General features: G+C 41.7%; 1 protein-coding gene across 4 annotated transcripts in view; it reads left to right on the forward strand.

The window, feature by feature from the left end:
• ano10a (anoctamin 10a) overlaps nucleotides 1-18,098 on the forward strand; it is a 43,308-nt gene that overhangs the window by 6,676 nt on the left and 18,534 nt on the right. For 3 of the 4 annotated variants that reach the window (XM_086310320.1, XM_086310322.1, XM_086310319.1), the window contains exons 2-13: nucleotides 4,699-4,754; nucleotides 5,767-5,922; nucleotides 6,001-6,198; nucleotides 6,582-6,716; nucleotides 8,147-8,266; nucleotides 8,471-8,655; nucleotides 9,745-10,129; nucleotides 11,733-11,788; nucleotides 11,906-11,980; nucleotides 12,125-12,313; nucleotides 12,405-12,596; nucleotides 12,952-13,080. In XM_086310320.1, the coding sequence (XP_086166446.1) occupies nucleotides 5,787-5,922; nucleotides 6,001-6,198; nucleotides 6,582-6,716; nucleotides 8,147-8,266; nucleotides 8,471-8,655; nucleotides 9,745-10,129; nucleotides 11,733-11,788; nucleotides 11,906-11,980; nucleotides 12,125-12,313; nucleotides 12,405-12,596; nucleotides 12,952-13,080 (1,800 nt within the window). In that variant the 5' untranslated portion in view covers nucleotides 4,699-4,754; nucleotides 5,767-5,786. The remainder of the gene's footprint in view (nucleotides 1-4,698; nucleotides 4,755-5,766; nucleotides 5,923-6,000; nucleotides 6,199-6,581; nucleotides 6,717-8,146; nucleotides 8,267-8,470; nucleotides 8,656-9,744; nucleotides 10,130-11,732; nucleotides 11,789-11,905; nucleotides 11,981-12,124; nucleotides 12,314-12,404; nucleotides 12,597-12,951; nucleotides 13,081-18,098) is intronic. The other variant, XM_086310321.1, reaches the window with a different exon arrangement.

An 18,098-nucleotide genomic window follows, 5' to 3' on the forward strand; every position in this document is an offset into this window, starting at 1 on the left:
TGGTAAACATATATTTACAAAGTTTTTCTTTGTACCTTTAGAAGGCTGGAGAACTATTGCTCAAGACCACTGTAAAGTAACAACAAACTCTGGGCATTTGTAACCAAAATACAAAGAAATCAGGGGTGAATCAAGACTTTTGCACAGTACTGGAGTTGTTAATTTTCCCGTAATTTCTCTAAACGTATATATTTAGGTCCGGGGTAAACCTGCATTTTTTTCTAATGGCCATCAGGGGTGATCCCTGTTATCCCTGAATCCTCCTCCTCCTATATGTTATAACTTTGTTTAATCTCTTCAACATGTTGACCAATTTCTTTTCTTTTCTTTTTTTTTTTTTTTTTGATTTTTGTGTAATCTTCCTGACAGACACCAGTATTCAAATAAAAGTGGGAGCAAGACTACAGAACTATAACAGATTCTTGCAGTCATAGCATAGCGATTGCTGTTTATGAACTCCTAATTAAAACACATGAGAACAAAGAAGCTACATAATGTGAAATGTAAAGCTGTATGTTACATTCACACATACATATATATTTACTCACCCTAAGGAAAGTTGTTTAAAATACTAAGATAGTTGCCATTTTTTTTCCCCAAAATCTGACACCATCAGGATGAAGCATGAAGATTTGTTGTGTAACTGCAGAAAATGTTTCAGTGTTCGGTGTAAAATAAATAACAGAAATAATCCTGTTACCTTCATTACAAGTTAACTGGATTATAAAGTGAAAACAGTTACTGATTATAATCCCTAACAGAAAGATATCCAAAGTCAACTCAACAAGCTATGGGATTTGAGTTTTAAACCACACTCATTAAAGACTCCGCACACCCACACAGGTGTTGTCACTTAAAGCTGCACAGGCGTGGGCCAGGTTAGTGGAATTTATGTGATCGATCACACACACACACACACACACACACACACACACACACACACACACAAACACACAGAGCTATATTAATGAAATATACAAAGGCTGTTTTTCTTTTTAACAAAACTGGAAGCGTGAGAGATCAGTGGAAAGTTCAACTGTTACCTGTAAAACTGGTAATACTTGAACCTCTGGAGACAATACATAGGCTAAAAATAACATGGCATGTGGTTAGGGTACCTGTTCTGATCACTGTAAATTTGGTTATATTTAACATTGTTAGTATGTATATGTGCTTCGTTCTAGGGGTGGGCGATATAAACGATATACGATAGAAACGATATAAATTTGGCCAACGATAGAGATCGCTCTATCGTGATAGCGCCTGTTTTGGTCGAAAGCATCGCAGCGGCTACAACCATTATCATCTGCAAATTATGCCGGGGGACAGTAATAGCAAAGAGATGAAGCACGTTTGAAATATGGGGAAAGCCAAAAACTGCGCTTCCTCCACTTCCGTAACATTGATTGATTAATGTTGAATTCGCTCCAGCTGCTCTATTCCCATGTTGTTGCAGTATATTAATAACTAACCTTGTATGGTGGATGAATAATCTTAGTTGTTCTCCTGACTGAAGTCTGGCCCGTGTATAGCATCCTGCTATGCAATTGCATTTGTTCATACAGAATCCCTCACGTTAACTTTTATCGAGTGGGAAAAAAGTTGGCGTTCAGCCTCCAGCTTCACTGTGCTAATGTTATGCTAACATAGCTGTGTCGCTAGCAATCACGTAGCACAACATTATATACCAGGTAGTCCAATTTCAGTAACCCTGCAAACACCACTGCTGTTTAGTTTTCTGTCTTCATTTATGTTGGAAGTGGCAGCAGAGCTGTACGTTTTAATTAGTTTCAGAAATCTCAGTCAGAACATGGTGTGTCATGTTTAGGTGGAAACTAGCGACCTAACTTCCTGTTAACTTCTAACTCCGTTATATTTAATAAATTCTGTTTTCATGGAAGCTCCTCACTACGGCAGCCGTAATGCTCTTGACAATCCATCAAGCAGTGCGGCTTACCAAAGTTGTACTAAAACATTTTTAACAGATTTCTGCACGCCCAAATCGGTTTGAGGTCAGTAAGCACAACCAGAATTCATACATAAGGCACACTCGCGATTTTTGAGAAAATTAAAGGATTTTAAGTGTGCCTTATAGTGTGTAAAATACATTATACAGAAGAAAAGAATATATCGCGGTATATATCGTTACCGCACGTGCTTCAAATTATATCGCGATATGGATTTTAGGCTATATTGCCCAGCCCTACTTCATTCTTACATCCCTTTGTTCTATCAAATCATTCAAATAGTGTGACAGCATTGGTAGGACTGCGTGTGTGTGTGCACACAGTACATACAGCAGTAGAGTAGACAGTAAAAAATATCTTAATAAGGTAAAAACCCATCTGAAATCATAGTGAAGTTTAACCTTCAGCTGGGACTTCCAAGAGCAAACTGATATGGCTGATATCACAGTCACCACATCCAACTTCCACAATCCAACTTATTATTTATTTTTTATTTTTTACGACATATGGTTCAGATACCCATAAACTGTATAAAAGGTGGACATAGCTTCTGGGTCTGTGGAAATATCCTATACTGTAATTCTTTTTAATGGGCACTAGAGGTCGATACCTGTGTGCCTCTCATTGCTGTAGAAATGCGGTTGTTAAGTCTGACGTCACTAGCCGTGTCTGGGCCTAAACTCCAGGTCCATATATCAAACGATCACTATGGCATTACTGGGAGTTGAAAAGCTGTCTAAAGTCTTCCATCTTTAATAAAATGATCAGCGTTCTGCTCTACCAGGTGTAACAATTGAGTTTAACATCCAGGCATCCATGAAAACGGAATTTATGACATTTAACATTAGAAGTTAGCAGGAAGTTAGCTCGCTAGCTTCTATCTAAATACAACATAGCATGTCCTGACTGCGGGGTTTTGGAAACAAATTAAAACGTACAGCTCTGTTATCACTTCCAACATAAATGAAGACAGAAAACTAAACAGCAGTGACGTTTGTAGGGTTACTGAAGTTTGGCTAGCTGGTATATAATGATGTGCTACGTGATCGCTAGCGACACAGCTATGTTAGCATAACATAAACAAGCGAACCTTTTTCCACTCGATAAAAGTTAACGTGAGTGTTCTCGGTGGTCAGGAACAAATGTAATCGCATGGCAGGATGCTGTAAAAGGACCAAACTTCAGCCAGGAGAACAACTGAGATAATCCATCCACAATACGAGGTTAGTCATTCATATACTGCTGCATGGGCTGGGCTGTAGTTACATCCTAAGGTTTTAAAAACTGAGCTTAAATAAATGATTAGCGGTAATAAAAGCTGAGGGAGGTCAACAGTGATCACTGACTGTTTTAGGAGCTTTTTGAGATTAAATAGAAGAAAATACAAGACATTAAATATGTTAACAACACAAAAGCCATATTAAACGCAGACTACTTTAGGCCCGGAAGTAGGATTGGTCACGTCATCGCTTAACAACGGATAGGAACGCAGCGCTCACCCCTAGCATTGGTCAACAGGTTTTTTTTTTTTTTTTATAACTTTATGGGCCTAGTCACTAATTTTGGGTAATATTGAATAAAACATTAAGTCCACTTTGTAAATTTTAGTCATTCTAAGTGGCAGAAAGGAGGATTATCACAGTCAATAATTTCCTCTAACTGAACTGCGCATTTTAATTGAACCCTGTTGTAGATGATATTTCAGGGCTTCTGACCATCAGCGCTACATACTCTTTAATAAAAATTTGAATATGTGTGGCGCTCAGAGCATGAATCATATTGAATTTTAGTACTCTCACTCTCATTGTTACTCTCACATGTGCTCCAACACTGCCACCAGGCTAACATTTGTACATAATAAATAAGAAAATCTAATTTGGACGTTGAGTCAGTCTCCATACACTTCCATGTTAAAACGCCTGACAGCACTGGAAACAATACTTAGTCTTTGATAACTCATCTGCCTAGATGATAAATACAGTTAGAGGTGTGGCTGCTGTGACTGACAGGTGTTTGGGACACGGGTAGGCGGAGCTAGGCCTCTTCTTCGCCTGTGGTTGTGCGTATCGGAGCAATTTTAATGGATTATTTGATTAATATTATGGGTTATTTTGTGTGTGAGAGACATGTTCGTGCTTCACTTTTACTTTAACTTTCATCAGTCTGTTACTCAGCACTAATTAGCTGACATGAGAACCTGTGCTCCTCACTTTACAAATGCAGCTTGCTAATACCAGATAGCTTAGCACTCCACCCTTTCCTGTAGTCGGGTCACTTGAGGATGCGATGTCACGTGGCTGTGTCCATCTTTTATTTGGTTTAGATGAAATGTGTCAGGACATTATTCAGTTTCCTTCAGCTTTATTCATAAAGCGTGAAATCACAGCAGTAACCTCAACGTGCTTCATAAAATAAACTCTTCAACCTTTCCCAACTATTTTACAGGAAGTGATAGTGTTACAAGTTGACTGCAAAATAAATTTTCAAAAATGTCAGTTTTAAAAACTACCGATTTATTTATTTATTTTGAGGACCACCACAGAGAGCTCAGAAATTAGATTCAGTAAAAAACAAACAAACAAAAAACGCTGATCCGTGTTAAAGTTCCCTACAGGGGGAGTGGGGCAGATGTGGGTGTGACAGCTGTCAGTGCTACTCTGTGACGTGGAACACCGGGTGCAGCACGCTTACAACACCACACGCTCTTCTCTTTTCTTACTGTTCACAATAGATGATCACGGTTCCCGGCCCGAGCCTGGAACACTGCCGCTTCATACACAGATTTGGGTGAGTGTTGTGCTGGCCCGAACGACACACACACACACAACACACACACACAAGTACGGAAGGAGTAGCAGTCAGCATGTCAGGGCTTTCTTTAACACACATGCTCCTCCCTTTCTGGGTACAGCAGTCTCAGCTGTTTCTGTCTGTACTCTGGGTCTGTCTCTCCTTACAGGTCATACATGAGCTGATCTGCAGCAGACCCACAGTACAGATTCCACCACGTATGATTAGTTGATTTTACTGCAGGGAGGTCCGTGTTCAGACTAAGGAGGGGTAGCTTTGACACACCTTGTGTAAACCTGTTCAATGAACATTGTGACTTTATCTGTCATTTCTTTACCTGTTTTGGGCCAAGATGTCATTTCACACACTACATTAGTCATGTAAAGACATTTTGAATTTGTTGTACAGCACAGCAGGAACTCTAGGAGTCTGTGAATAGGATGAGACAGGGAGCCCAAGAAAACAAGAACAGACTTTGTTATTGTATCCAGACTTGACTTAAGAAAGAAAAATAGCAAAGTACTTCTACTGCGAGTCCCTAAAGAAAAATTGTCATCATGTACAATGGCATACATGATGTTAATGGGAAATTTTATTTCATCTATATTACTATATAGGTTTTTTTCTATAATATTACAAGAGAATGTGGGTGTGTATAGCTGTCTGCGTCTATAAGCTAACTTTGTGACAGACTGGCGACCTGTCCAAGGTGTACCCTGCCTCTCGCCCTATGACAGCTGTGATAGGCTCCAGCTCCCAGAATTGTAGAAATACAGAAACTTCTGATGATTAGGCCTAGCACGAGCTCAGCTTGCCCTGTCGGCCTTGCAGTACACTGAAATTGAAGATGATAGTGACAAACAGGCCTTTCTAGCAGATAGCAGTGTTTCCGTTTATTGGCAATACCAATAATTACTGTTGGTTGTTCAAAGCAAAGCTTGTTCTACAGCAGTCTGTGCTGTATTTCACACTTGGGACTCAAGGAAATAAGGACGTTTCTGTTATGCAGGTTTCCTGGGAGGAGGGACGATGCTGCAGGAGTCGTCAGTAGACAGCAGTGGCTCCAGGTTTGCTCCTCTGGTGGTGCTGGAGCTGGCCTCAGACACCAAGGAGGAGGCCATTGCCTGGTTGCTGAGCAGGATAAGAGACCGGCAACAGAATGGAGGTGTGGAAGATCGTCTGCGCCCCTCGAATCATCTTCCCTTGTTTGACGTGGTATTATTCATCCTGTAATTTCTTCCAGGTGCTGAGCTGCTGGTGGAGCAGTTGGGACCTGGAATCGGGGTGGAAGAGAAGGAAAACCCCAACATGTTTTTGGTGGGGGCCTCCATGCAGAGGCTGCTCTGTGGTGCAGAAGATCTGGGGCTCTTTAAGGAGTGTACTGACGGGTCCATGAGAGCCTTCACTTTTGCCAGCAAACACAACTTCAAAGATTTTAAAGGCAAGTCTACTGTTTAGTTTGTGAAAATGTATGCTTTAGACTAGCATCTTATTGTTATTGTTAACTTGCAGCCTTGCAGTTTAACACAGCCAGGCTTTCTTTGTGTTAGCTGGTTTTCAGAAACCTTAAACAGTAACAGAGGTAACTCGTATCACTACCATATTTGTCAGCCTCCTTGTTAAGTCAGCTCTGTGCAGAATTGCATAAATAAGGAGAATTTAATGCATCATTTGATTCTTCTTCAACACAAATCAATCTGATCACTGCCCCTGAGTCTCATCACCGCTCACATACTCTGTCTGAAATAAGTGGCGTCACTGTAACAGCCTGTGAAAACATGCCTTTGTGGTGAATGGCACTGTGTTTCTGTTCCATCTCTTCAGGGGATGGAGACGGCTTCCTCAGTATGGCTGAGTGTCAGTATGTTATCAAGCATGAGCTGGACACGCTGCGAGCCAAAGAGGAGACTAATGTTCCAGGATACAGTCATGCCAAGCTCTACCCTGGGAAATCTATCAGTGAGTCTGTGTTCATGTCTCAATCTGTTTCAAATGAGCTTTGCAGTGATCAGTTTGCTGATGTTGTGTATTTCACTCACAGGAAGACAAAGGAAAATGGTCTCATCTAGTTCCTTCTTGCATGCATACATATTCTTTGTTGCTTATGCAGCTGAAGGTGGGCAGGGTGCATGCTGGACAGATTGCCGGTACTTCATAGCACTGCTGAATTTAACAGCTGAAATTCCAGGAAACTGTACTAAATTAGGATGTGCAGACATCCCAGAATAAAACTGGGAAACTGATCAACCTCAGAAGTAAAACCACACACAGGTGATGTGAGTAAAACATGGCAGTGTATTATCATACAGGGTTTTGAAGCTGTGGCCAATTTTATGCTTGTCCTCTTCCCCTAAACTGTTTTTCATTCTGTCGCTTACAGATAAACATTTTGATAATTGATCAGTCATTTCATTTGCATAGGAATACAGGTCCAGCTTCTCATCTTAGAGACTTGACTGTTTTCATTTTGATGCACAAAGAGAACACATTGTGTAAATCGTGGTTTAGTCGGGGCTAAATGATTTATCACTCCTCAACCTTAGTTAAGTATACACTCGGCATTTAATCATAAAACTATCAGAAAGACATTTGTTAGAACCTGTTTATAACAACATTAGCCACAGCAGAGTATGTTTTTATTAGCTGATACACAGATTAGATAATTTCACTCCTATTTTTTTTCCTCAGTTTCAGCTTGTGACAAGATTTGACTGTTTGAGCCTCTCCTGCGGTTCATCCACACTTGCTTGCGGTTTGATTTAGAGATTCCTGTAGTAGTAACGGTAGCAGATTGTAGACTGAACACAGACTGTGTCCTCCTTCCACCCCGCTATCTCTGCAACCCCCTCCCTTCGTCTGTCTTCAGTATGGAAACAATAAATATGCAAATGCAGTAAAATAGTCCCAAAGTGAGATAAGGAACCAATGAACTTGCAGTGAAGATAGGGTGCCTCTATTCAACGCCTGTGTTTGACAAATCGTGTTAAAATAGAATGTAATTATTTTTTGACAAATGATGCACTCAAAAAATGGCAGATGAAATGATAGCGCTTTCATGTGCTCGTATTTAGCTGCTGCATATTGGACAATAGTAATTATTGCTATAGTCATTATTGTATTGTGTGGAATGGGCCGGCTCCCAGCTATTGTTAGCCTGCCCTTGTTTTACAAAATGAAATGCATGTTTATTTAGTTGGGAAAGTGAGTTCAGAAAAACTCAAGAGAAGGATGGAAATGCAGCCAGAAGGTTTTCATGTGGAATATCTTCCAAATAATTCACAAGTTTGAGTAAAAACTTCCTGTTTTATCATCACTGTACATGACTAGAGTGGGGGGTGAGACAGAAAGTAACATGCTCTTTTTTGTTGTTTTCTTTACTTGCATCTTAGTTCGCAGACTGCTCTCCAAAGGGATCTTAATCCAGATGTTTCCTCTGCATGAAAACGAAGAACTCAAGAGGCTTTCTTTTTCCTGGTATAAAAAAGTGAAGGTGTCGCTTCAGCCTCTGGGTAAGTGCATCTTGTGCCATTATTTTTCATGGTCACTCTTGAATACATTGTGTGATTAAAACGAACAGTCCACGTTATGGAGTATGCACACTTGCAAAAGAGGTCTCTGTACATCTGCATTTCTAATATGTCCCCAGACTGTAATTGGAGCGATGCACTGTCAGTGCTCCTGATCACTACTGACTCTTTCATCTCTATCCCCAGACGACATCAGACACTACTATGGTGAGGGCCAGGCTCTCTACTTTGGCTTCCTGGAGTACTTCACCTTTGCGCTGGTGCCTATGGCCCTCATTGGGGTGCCTTACTATCTGTTTGACTGGGAGGACTATGACAAATATGTAGTCTTTGCTGTCTTCAACTTGATCTGGTGCACTGTTATCTTGGAGGTAAGAAGACATGAAACAGTATGCAGTATGATATCTGTTACGTTCCCCTGGGGGGTCTAGGCGTTAAGGGGGAAGCAACAAAAGTGACCGGGTCAGAAAAAGGAGTCAAGGAGGCGAAACAGTTAAATAAAACAGTTTTATTGAAGTAATTCAACTAAAAGAGACGGACAAGCTGCTATCACCATAAAAGTAACACAAACAAAACTCAGGCATTGGTCAGTAATGCAAAATGTCAAAAGGAAAGCGCAGCTCACTAGCTGGACACCACACTACACAGCTCACTAGCTGGACACCACACTACACAGCTCACTAGCTGGACAACACACTACACAGCTCACTAGCTGGAAACTACCGCAAACACTCAGCTCACTAGCTGTACCCACACAAAATGGCACTCTCTGGCCCAGAGCTCACCCTGCTCTGGGCTTAAATACCCTTAATTGCTGATGGGAGTCAGCTGTACAGGAGGGAAAGGTGGCACCTCAGGCAGGAGGTAGTGGGACACGCCCACACAGGCACCCTCAGGAGAGAGAGAGGCCCTGCTAGGGCCGTAACACCCCCTCCCATAAATGCAAACCCATGGTTTGTCAAATTACCATAACCAAAAATGAGTCCATAACCGTTTCATGACGAATTTTGCAGGGCCGTAACAATATCGTTCTACCTATTGATCTATTAATCTGTGATGGCTGCAGAATATAGTTTGGTGTGTGGAGGCACAATGCTCACCATCCTAAAAATATGATACACATAGAAATTGGGCAGTGATGTGTAAATATGCTCCAAAGCCTGCAGGTGGATGCTGGGGTGGTGGAGGGGTTAAAACGGGAGCGGTAGAAGTGAATCTTCAGCTCTTTGATGTAAAGGGATTGAATCTTTTCAAGCACTTCAGAAGTTTAACTGTGATGTGTGGTTTAACTTTTCATTCTTTTATACACTAAACAAGAGAGAAAATTCACCCTTTAATTGTAAAGGAAAATATTACCCTCTGCTGCTTGCAATGTAGTCTTAACTCCAAAAGTGTTTATTAAAATCGTAACAGAATTTTAAAATGCTTCAGCTGACTTGCTGAACCTTTGTGCCCACCAGTTATGGAAGCGACGCAGTGCCTCACTAGCCTACTACTGGGGCACACTGTGCAGAAAAAAGGCCTTTGAAGAACCTCGGCCTGGATTTCACGGCGTGCTTGGTCACAACCCTGTGACGGGACGTGCAGAGCCTATCTACCCCACCTCCAAGAGGCACCTGCGTGTCTACCTTGTGTCTCTGCCCTTCGTCCTGCTTTGCCTCTACCTGTCCCTCTACATCATGATGATCTACTTCCAGATGGAGGGGTGGGCTCTGTCCATCTATGATGAGAACCCCACATTCTGGACACACATTATGCTATTCATCCCTAGTATCATCTATGCTGTGGTCATAGAGGCGATGAACCTCATCTACAGATATGCTGCCGAGTTCCTCACTGAATGGGGTAAGTCCACTTTTTCATTATTGTGCATTCACACCAAACCATGTTTCTTGCATTAATACAAGCTCTGGCTAGAGGGCTTGATTGCTGATGATATTACAAGAGAATCCAGAGCTGATGAGTTTTCACAATGCAGCGTGAAGCTAGGGTTTTCCTGTAATTCAAATGTTTTAATTCAACAGTCCCTTGATTTGCCTTTAAGTGTGCACCATTTTGTCTCATTGGGTAGACTTAAGGCCAAATAATTTTTTATTATACGCTCAAGACCCTACAATAATCGTGTGTGTGTGTGTGTGTGTGTGTGTGTGTGTGTGATCTCCATCTTAGGTATTATCATGCAGATGAATGAAAAAACAGTTATGTGTTTAAGAGCACAGCTCATGAGATCACGGTGAAAACTATCCGCACTGTTCATATTGCTGAAATTAGAACGATTTCATTTGAGTGTAATAAAAACTTTATTAAGGAAATATATGTTTTTAAAGTTGATGAATGTAAATGAATTGACCAGAACAAAAGCAAACAGCACCTTCAAACTATGAAACCAATTCAAAACATCAAAATTAAAAATGGACTGCTGTTCAGACTTCCCATGCTTTGATGTCCATCTGAGGTCTGATTACTTTCAGGACAGGGTCCAAAGTTAACATCATTATCCATCTGTTCTCTTTGTTCTTCAGCCATTTCACTTTGAACCCCACAGTGCAGGCTGCGAAATTCTTGACACAGAAGCCACAGCATGTTCAAGACACCAAAAGCTAAAGTGTTGTAAGACGTTTTGTTGCCGGTCATCCAGGTCCAGGTCATCTCTGAGGTCACTGAGCCAATTTAGAATTAGATAGCTTGGTAACCGACACTTTTGTTCCTCCTCCGCGCAGCAACTGTCACCATATTGAGCACAAAAATAAGATGTGCTCCCCCCCCCAGCGTTCAACCTCAGCGCAATTGGCAGTAAAATGCATGTTGCATTAGTAAATCAGTTTGTGTACCTGATTTAATTAAATAAATGAAAAGCTAATGATGGATGATCGATAAAAGTACAGACTTTAATTGTGTATTTCAAATCGTTTAGCGAAGAAACTGCATTAAATCTTTTGGAATGGAGATCAAAAGGTTTAGAGTTTTATCCATTGTATCATTCAATCACTGTTCACAGGAACTTTTTATTTGTGACAGCAACACAATACAGTACAGCTCTCAGTAAATGGAAGTGAAGCCATCAATAGGATAAACCAACCAAACACATATTGTAAGATAAAACCCTACACTGTTAGAGAGAACCTCAGCAATCATGTGATCCCCTGTGAGCACAAACTTAGATCGTTGGGATAATGTTGTAGTATGAGGTCTGATGGGCCCTGATTCAATTCAACATTCTCACAGATTTGGAGATAAATAATAACACAAACACACCATGAAAGTAACTTAGATGCTTCTTAAGGCAAATAAAAGGAATGTTTTTAAAGGGCTGACCCCAGGAAAAGTCAGGCTTTGGTCAGGTCCTGGAGTTCCAGATTTTTGGCAGTCATTGACTGGTTTTCATCCAGTGAGCTTCTGCTGTGAACATTGCGATGAGTTATTGCTGACATGTTTTCCGTGTGTTTAGAAAATCACAGGCTAGAGTCTTCATATCAAAATCACCTGGTGCTCAAAGTCTTGGTGGTGAGTGAAATGAGTTATCCACAGTTTTCTGCCAACTGTACCCTTTATTGATGAGAGTGCAGCCTTTCTTATCACCACCTCACTTCTCATAACTGCCCTAACTCTTTTTTTCTTTAGTTCAACTTCTTCAACTGTTTCGCGTCGCTCTTCTACATTGCCTTTGTCATGCAGGACATGGAGCTTCTCAGACAGGTAGGTCTGCCTCCTTCGTTCCTTCTTTGATTCTACTTCCCATCGTTCTGCTCCTCTAGTTTTTACAGTTCCTTTCTTTTGTTTCTCTCACCTCCCTCTACCCTGGTTTCTGTTGATATTTCTTTGTGTCTGCGCTCTTTCCAGAGTTTGGCGACCTTGTTGATCACCAGTCAGATCTTGAATCAGTTCATGGAGGCCTTCCTGCCCTACTGGCTGCAGAGGAGACGCAACAAAAAGATGATTCGCAAAATCCAGAAGAGAAGACTGTACGAGGAGAAAGAGCTTCCGCTGGTAGAGCAGGTCCGGCTCGAGGCCGACATGAGCACATACTTGGTCAGTACATGTGATCTTTAATCAGAAATCAAATGACGTCTTCTGCGACGTTCTTTAATTTGTGTCTGTCTGTGCTCTCATTCCTGCTCAGGGAACATTTGATGACTACCTGGAGCTCTTCCTGCTGTTTGGTTATGTCAGTCTGTTCTCCTGTGTCTTTCCTCTGGCTGCTGTCCTTGTGGTGTTAAACAACATCACCGAGGTTTACTCTGACGCCTTCAAGATGTGTCGAGTGTTCAAACGACCCTTTGCCGACCCAGCTGCAAACATTGGAGTCTGGCAGGTATTTTCATTTAGTTTTGAATGCAGTTGCTGATGTTTATGAGAAAAGAATGATTTTTGGTAGTTTTTTATTTAACAAATATTGCTGTACAACTATAAAGTACCAAAGGACACAGATATCCTCCACATCCTTACTGCTATATTAGACGTCCTTCAGAAATGATATTGGGGTACTCTGAACATTAAAGCTTTCTGTGGACAGGTCATTGTATTTTTTTAACATGCTGTCCTAATCTAAACAGAGCTCCTCCATTAAAAATGACATATGACTGACTCTGTGCTGTGCCCAGCATCCAGGTATGGTTTCCATTCGTGGAAACGAATAACTGTCGCTGTCTTTCTACCTCTGTGTGCAGCTCGCCTTTGAAGCCATGAGTGTGATAGCTGTTGTGACCAACTGTGCACTGATTGGCATGTCTCCACAAGTCAGATCCTACTTCCCCGAGTCAGAGACACAGCTCATACTGTGTACAGTGGCTGCTGAGGTAATTTACGTACACACACACACACGCGCGCACACACACGCACACGCACACACACACACGTAATGTGTGACCTCAGACTGGTAAACAAAGGTCAGATTTATGTAGTATTTTGGAGTAACTTTGTGATGTTATGAAACAAAACTTGACTAGTCTTGTATAAGAAATTTCAAAAGTGACACAACTGAAACTTGGTTTGGCAGAAAGTAAATGGTATATTTATAATAGCAGAAATAACACAGCAGCAGAAATGACTCCATTGATGATGGCACAAGCATCTCACAGAGCCATGCCGCTGTGTATGTTTTGCCAGGAGTGGAACAAACACGTCTAAATGGAATGCTAGGAAGCAATTTGTTATACCTCCTTTGTGATATAATATAGTATATAATACGAGTATAATACGCCTGTTTTGAAAAAACTGTATTCTCCATTCTGATAGGTTATAATTATATGTAGTTAGTTAGATATAGTGATAACTGTGCAGTCATTCTTTTTGCATGGTTATAGAGGCAATTTTGCCATTCACTTTCATTTAAGGATCAGTGAATTTACCAAGGAAGACAACACAAAAATTGGACTTGTAGCATTATTCCTGTATTTTTTATTTTCTATAGATCTCATAATCATTTTTGGATACATTAGTGTTTAATAGCGTTCTTGTTAACACCGCGCTGTTCTGTAGTTGTGCCAGATGCAGATTTTTGTTCACTAGATGGAGCCACAGCCCAAAGCAAGGGCTGAGGGTGACGGGCAGAGTGGAGAGTGTGTGTGTGTGTCCGCACATAAATGAAATTTGCACTGTGCGTATTCAGCCTATAATTGTTTGAGCTTGTGTGTGTGTGTGTGTGTGTGTGTGTGTGTGTTAATTTGAGCATTCACGCTGCAGATTCCTCTTCTCCTGATTCTACCTTTATTAACATAACGTCAGCCCGCTCCCCTTTTCTATGTGCCCTGTTCAAACAGTGCAGCCTAACACACCTCCTGCCTCCGGAGGGGGGGGGCTCAAAATAACAGCACAAACAGGTGAGGATGTAGTGAATGGGAGGTGCTGCAGTATGGAGATTTTTTTTTAAGGACATTCATAAAGAAAACAGTTGTATGTTTGTGCTGCTTTAACAACCTCCTGAGGGACGATTGTTTTAACTGTCTGGTTGCTGCCTGAGACTGTAAATGCTCTTTAAAGTACTGTAGCTCACTGTACAACATCTCTCTGCTGATGCCAAGGCAGAAACTGGGTCACATCGATCGTCTGCATGTTGAACGTGTGGTCGGCACACACAGCTGAAAACTCTGCAGTTCACAGAGAAGTTGTTCTTTGTGGGTGATATTTCTCCTGCAGCAGCTGCCAGGATAAGCCTGGGTTTGTTTAAACCTTTCTTTTTGCTGGGAGTTCTCTATTAGTGTGAGATGGATTGAATCGTTTTAGCCTTGCTTTGTCTCATGGGCTGCAGAATCTGCCTCCTAGATGTGTCTTTTGTCCAAAGAGTCACCATTTGGAAAAGATGATCGGTCAGAGTTTATGCATCTGCTACGGTCTGCTGTTGAAATTGAAAGTGGGAGAAATGGGATGGTATGTGTCTCTTCCACAGTGTATGGTGATAAATAGGAAATCCAAATAGAATCAAGTGAATTGAATCATCAAACCCCTCTGGAGCCCTTTGTGAGGGAGCTGTGGTGTTAACAGATTCCGCTTTGAGAACCATGGGTCTGATGACAACATGCTACATTATACATGATCTGATGACACAGCTCACTGATTTTTTTTGTTGTTAACTTTACTTACTGAGGGGGTGTAACAGCTCTGTGTTTGGATTAATTTCCAAGTGCAGATGTTACTGATGACAATAGGTCGTTTCGCAGGTAACTGCTCATGCACCATCAATGGCATGCAGAGACTTTTACAGATGGGTGAGACGAGTGGGTGAACCAACTGCATTCCAGTTCCTCATCATCTCTGACAACAGTGTAGCAGTACACATACACAAACGGCCAAAAAAAGACTGAGCATCTTAAAAAGCTGAATATTGTGAAGTTTGTCAAAGAGGTCAACTTTCATGCTCATTGAAGGTAAAGTAAATGGGTCAATGGTCTGTACTGGTCTGGGGTGCTGTATCACCTACAGTGACAGACGTCATGAGGAAATATGAAAAATACAGACCCTGCAATATTAGAGAACGAACCCAAATGATTGCCTAATCCCCTGCAAACTAGCACTTGTCAACAGAGGGGAGGAAAAACTCCCTTTTAACAGGAAGAAGCCCCCATCAGAGCCATGCTCAGGGAGGCTGAACATGCCATTTGCCCTTTCCACAGTTCAGGGATGAGGGTAAAAGAGGAGGATAGAAAGAATGCTAGAGAAGGGTTTCGTGGGAAATCCCACCTTTCAAGTATTCAGAGAAATATCTCTCAAGTGCCACCTGCTGTGCCTCTGGCTGAATTGCAGACAATTTAATTGAAATTAATAGCAAGTGGAATGACTGTCCTACATCGACTCCTGCTACTCTCCTCTCAGTTCCAGCCTTTGTCAGCATGACATAAACGCTCCCAGAAAAAATGAGAGATTTAACAGCTGATAGTCAAGCTAGCTTCCAAAGACAATTACCAAGTGCAGCCAGAGGGGGGCAGTAAATTTCAGGATAGATGTAATCAGGCAATATGAGATCTGTTTTGGTCCGAAATGCTGGTCTGAGCTGTAAGGACAGAGATTGTTTTCACTTTAGTATCATTTTAATTGATGTCTGTTTTTATATTTGCTTGTATAAGACACGCTATTTTCTTGTTGGGAAGCCAAAATCAGAAGATTTTCACCATCGCTGTCTTTAGTTAAACACTTGTCTTTCACAAGTCATTAGCCAGTGAGCATACCATGGTTAATCCTCCCTTTCTGACTGTAATGGGGGCCATAATCTACTAAATGAATATCACGTTGCATGCGGTGTGACTTGAAACTAGCAACAGAAGCCATGAACTCATCAGGCCTGCAAGGATCATTTTACCATAAACTTCCAAACAGCTGATCTTCTGTTTGCCAACAGAGGAGTCACACAGGTTTAGTAGAATGCAGGTTTAAGACACCTCCACACTGGCTTCTTTGACTTTTAAGAGCTGAATGTTACATCCATCTATTCAGTCTATACACTGAGGTTAAGACATGAACCATGTAGTGCTGATCCAGTTGAGTTAAAGAATGTAATGATAATCGAATGAACGGATGTCCTTTAGTAGGACTGAAGATATTTTAAGCTTTTAATCAACCAGGGGTGTTTTTCCGCAATTTGTTTGTTATTACTTATTACTCTCAACTTCTCTGATATTCCCTCCAGCTTCAATTTGTAACACAGTGGCAGCTTTTTTTCATCACTTTTAATAATAACAATAATAATAATAATAATGTATACTTTATTGATCCCCGTGGGGAAATTCCTCTGTGCATTTAACCCACTCCCTCAGTGAAGCAGAGTGAATATGACCTTTGTTTGTTTGGTGTGTGTGTGTGTGCGTGTGCGTGTGCGTGTGTGTGTGTGTGCATGTGTGTGTGTGTGTGTGTGTGTGTGTGTGTGTGCATTACATGAGCCCTTACTCTAGACTTTTTCTGATTAAAGACTCCAGGGACTCCAGTAAATCACACTCACAGCATGTTGATCCATCCTAACCTCCTCCAAACTGTCTTTTGGGCTGAGTAGAAGTGAACATGACTTTTTATAGCAGAGGGCTGCGCTTTGGGCCTGGGGGTCATGTTCACTGCTTGATTTGCACTCTGCCTCACTCACCTGAATCATGAGAGGAGGTGTGATGCTGCTTTTGCAAACACAGAGGGAAACCAGGTTAGCTCACAGCTTGGTGTTTGGCTTACACTCTCGCTTTGCAGTGGTTGTATATGAGCAATCCATCCTGCCGCGACACACTGCATCAGTCAGGTGTGTCATGCATTTCCTTGCTTTTCTCTTTAGTGCACACTGCAGACCTGTGATGGAAGGCTTGGATCAAAGTAGAGATAAAATGAGTGAATGTGGAAGCAAAAGGAGGAGAAACGGGAAGGAAGGGACTGAGAGCAGAACTGCCAGGGCTGATGAGAGAGACAAGGAAAACGATTGACTGAGGAAAAGAAACCTGTGTGAGAGAGAGCGAGCGAGATCCAAGCACGTTCTTGCCTGCTACCACCACATTTCCTAGAATTGAGCAAACAGGCTATTAAAGAGATGGCACAACAAGAACAGTGAGAGCCAGCTTGTGTAATGTTAAGTGTGTGAAAGAAGAGCTGCACATGAATACACATACATGTGGTTTATTGACTCAGCAGCCAGTATATTGCTTTTAGAGAAACCCTTTCTAATTAAAGCTGCTAACAGGTCTGTCAGTGCATACATTGTTAAATACAGCTAACTCCAGGCGGAGCAGAGCCTCTAACCCACTATCTTAGTGCGGACAGACAGGAGATCACAGATGTTTTTTTTTCCTTCGAAGCATTTCTCATTGCTCTTCTTAAGTCGGTCGTCATCTCTTTAATAAGAGAAGGCTGATTCAGAGAGCTGAGGGTTCAAATCAAAACCCTCAGCTCCTCTTATCTCTGTTATGGGGGTGGGTTGGGAACAGGCGCGAGGGCTTCGCCGCGCCGCTTTCCAGCATCAGTGCTATGATACCTGGGTAATTGCTGTGTAGGGTTTACACACATCAGTGAGCAGTAACTAGGCAACTGGCCAGCCTGCCGCTGAAAGAGACAGAGACTTTCTTTCAGAGTCACGGGTCTGTCTGTTATAATCGACTCATTTCGGAGGAGGAGCTGAGGAAACAGAGCAGGGACTATGAAGTGTGTCTGCTTACAAGGGACCTGAAAGGACGGGAGACAAGATCACAGCCTAATGGCATGGAACAAGAAAGGGTTCACAGTTATTGGTTATTTGAGCTGGTGTGCAGCACACAGGTGTTTTCAATTTGACAAAACTTTTAACACAAAATATCTCGGCATGATGGAAAACTAATTAGTTATCATGGTTTGTGTGTAGCCTGTATTGTGTATT

The sequence above is a fragment of the Aulonocara sp. 'chitande type north' Nkhata Bay genome, linkage group LG11 (assembly GCF_057382095.1).
Source record: "Aulonocara sp. 'chitande type north' Nkhata Bay isolate Kocher_YH1m ecotype deep benthic linkage group LG11, A_spYH_male_GT1.1, whole genome shotgun sequence".
Classification (NCBI taxonomy): Eukaryota; Metazoa; Chordata; class Actinopteri; order Cichliformes; family Cichlidae; genus Aulonocara; species Aulonocara sp. 'chitande type north' Nkhata Bay.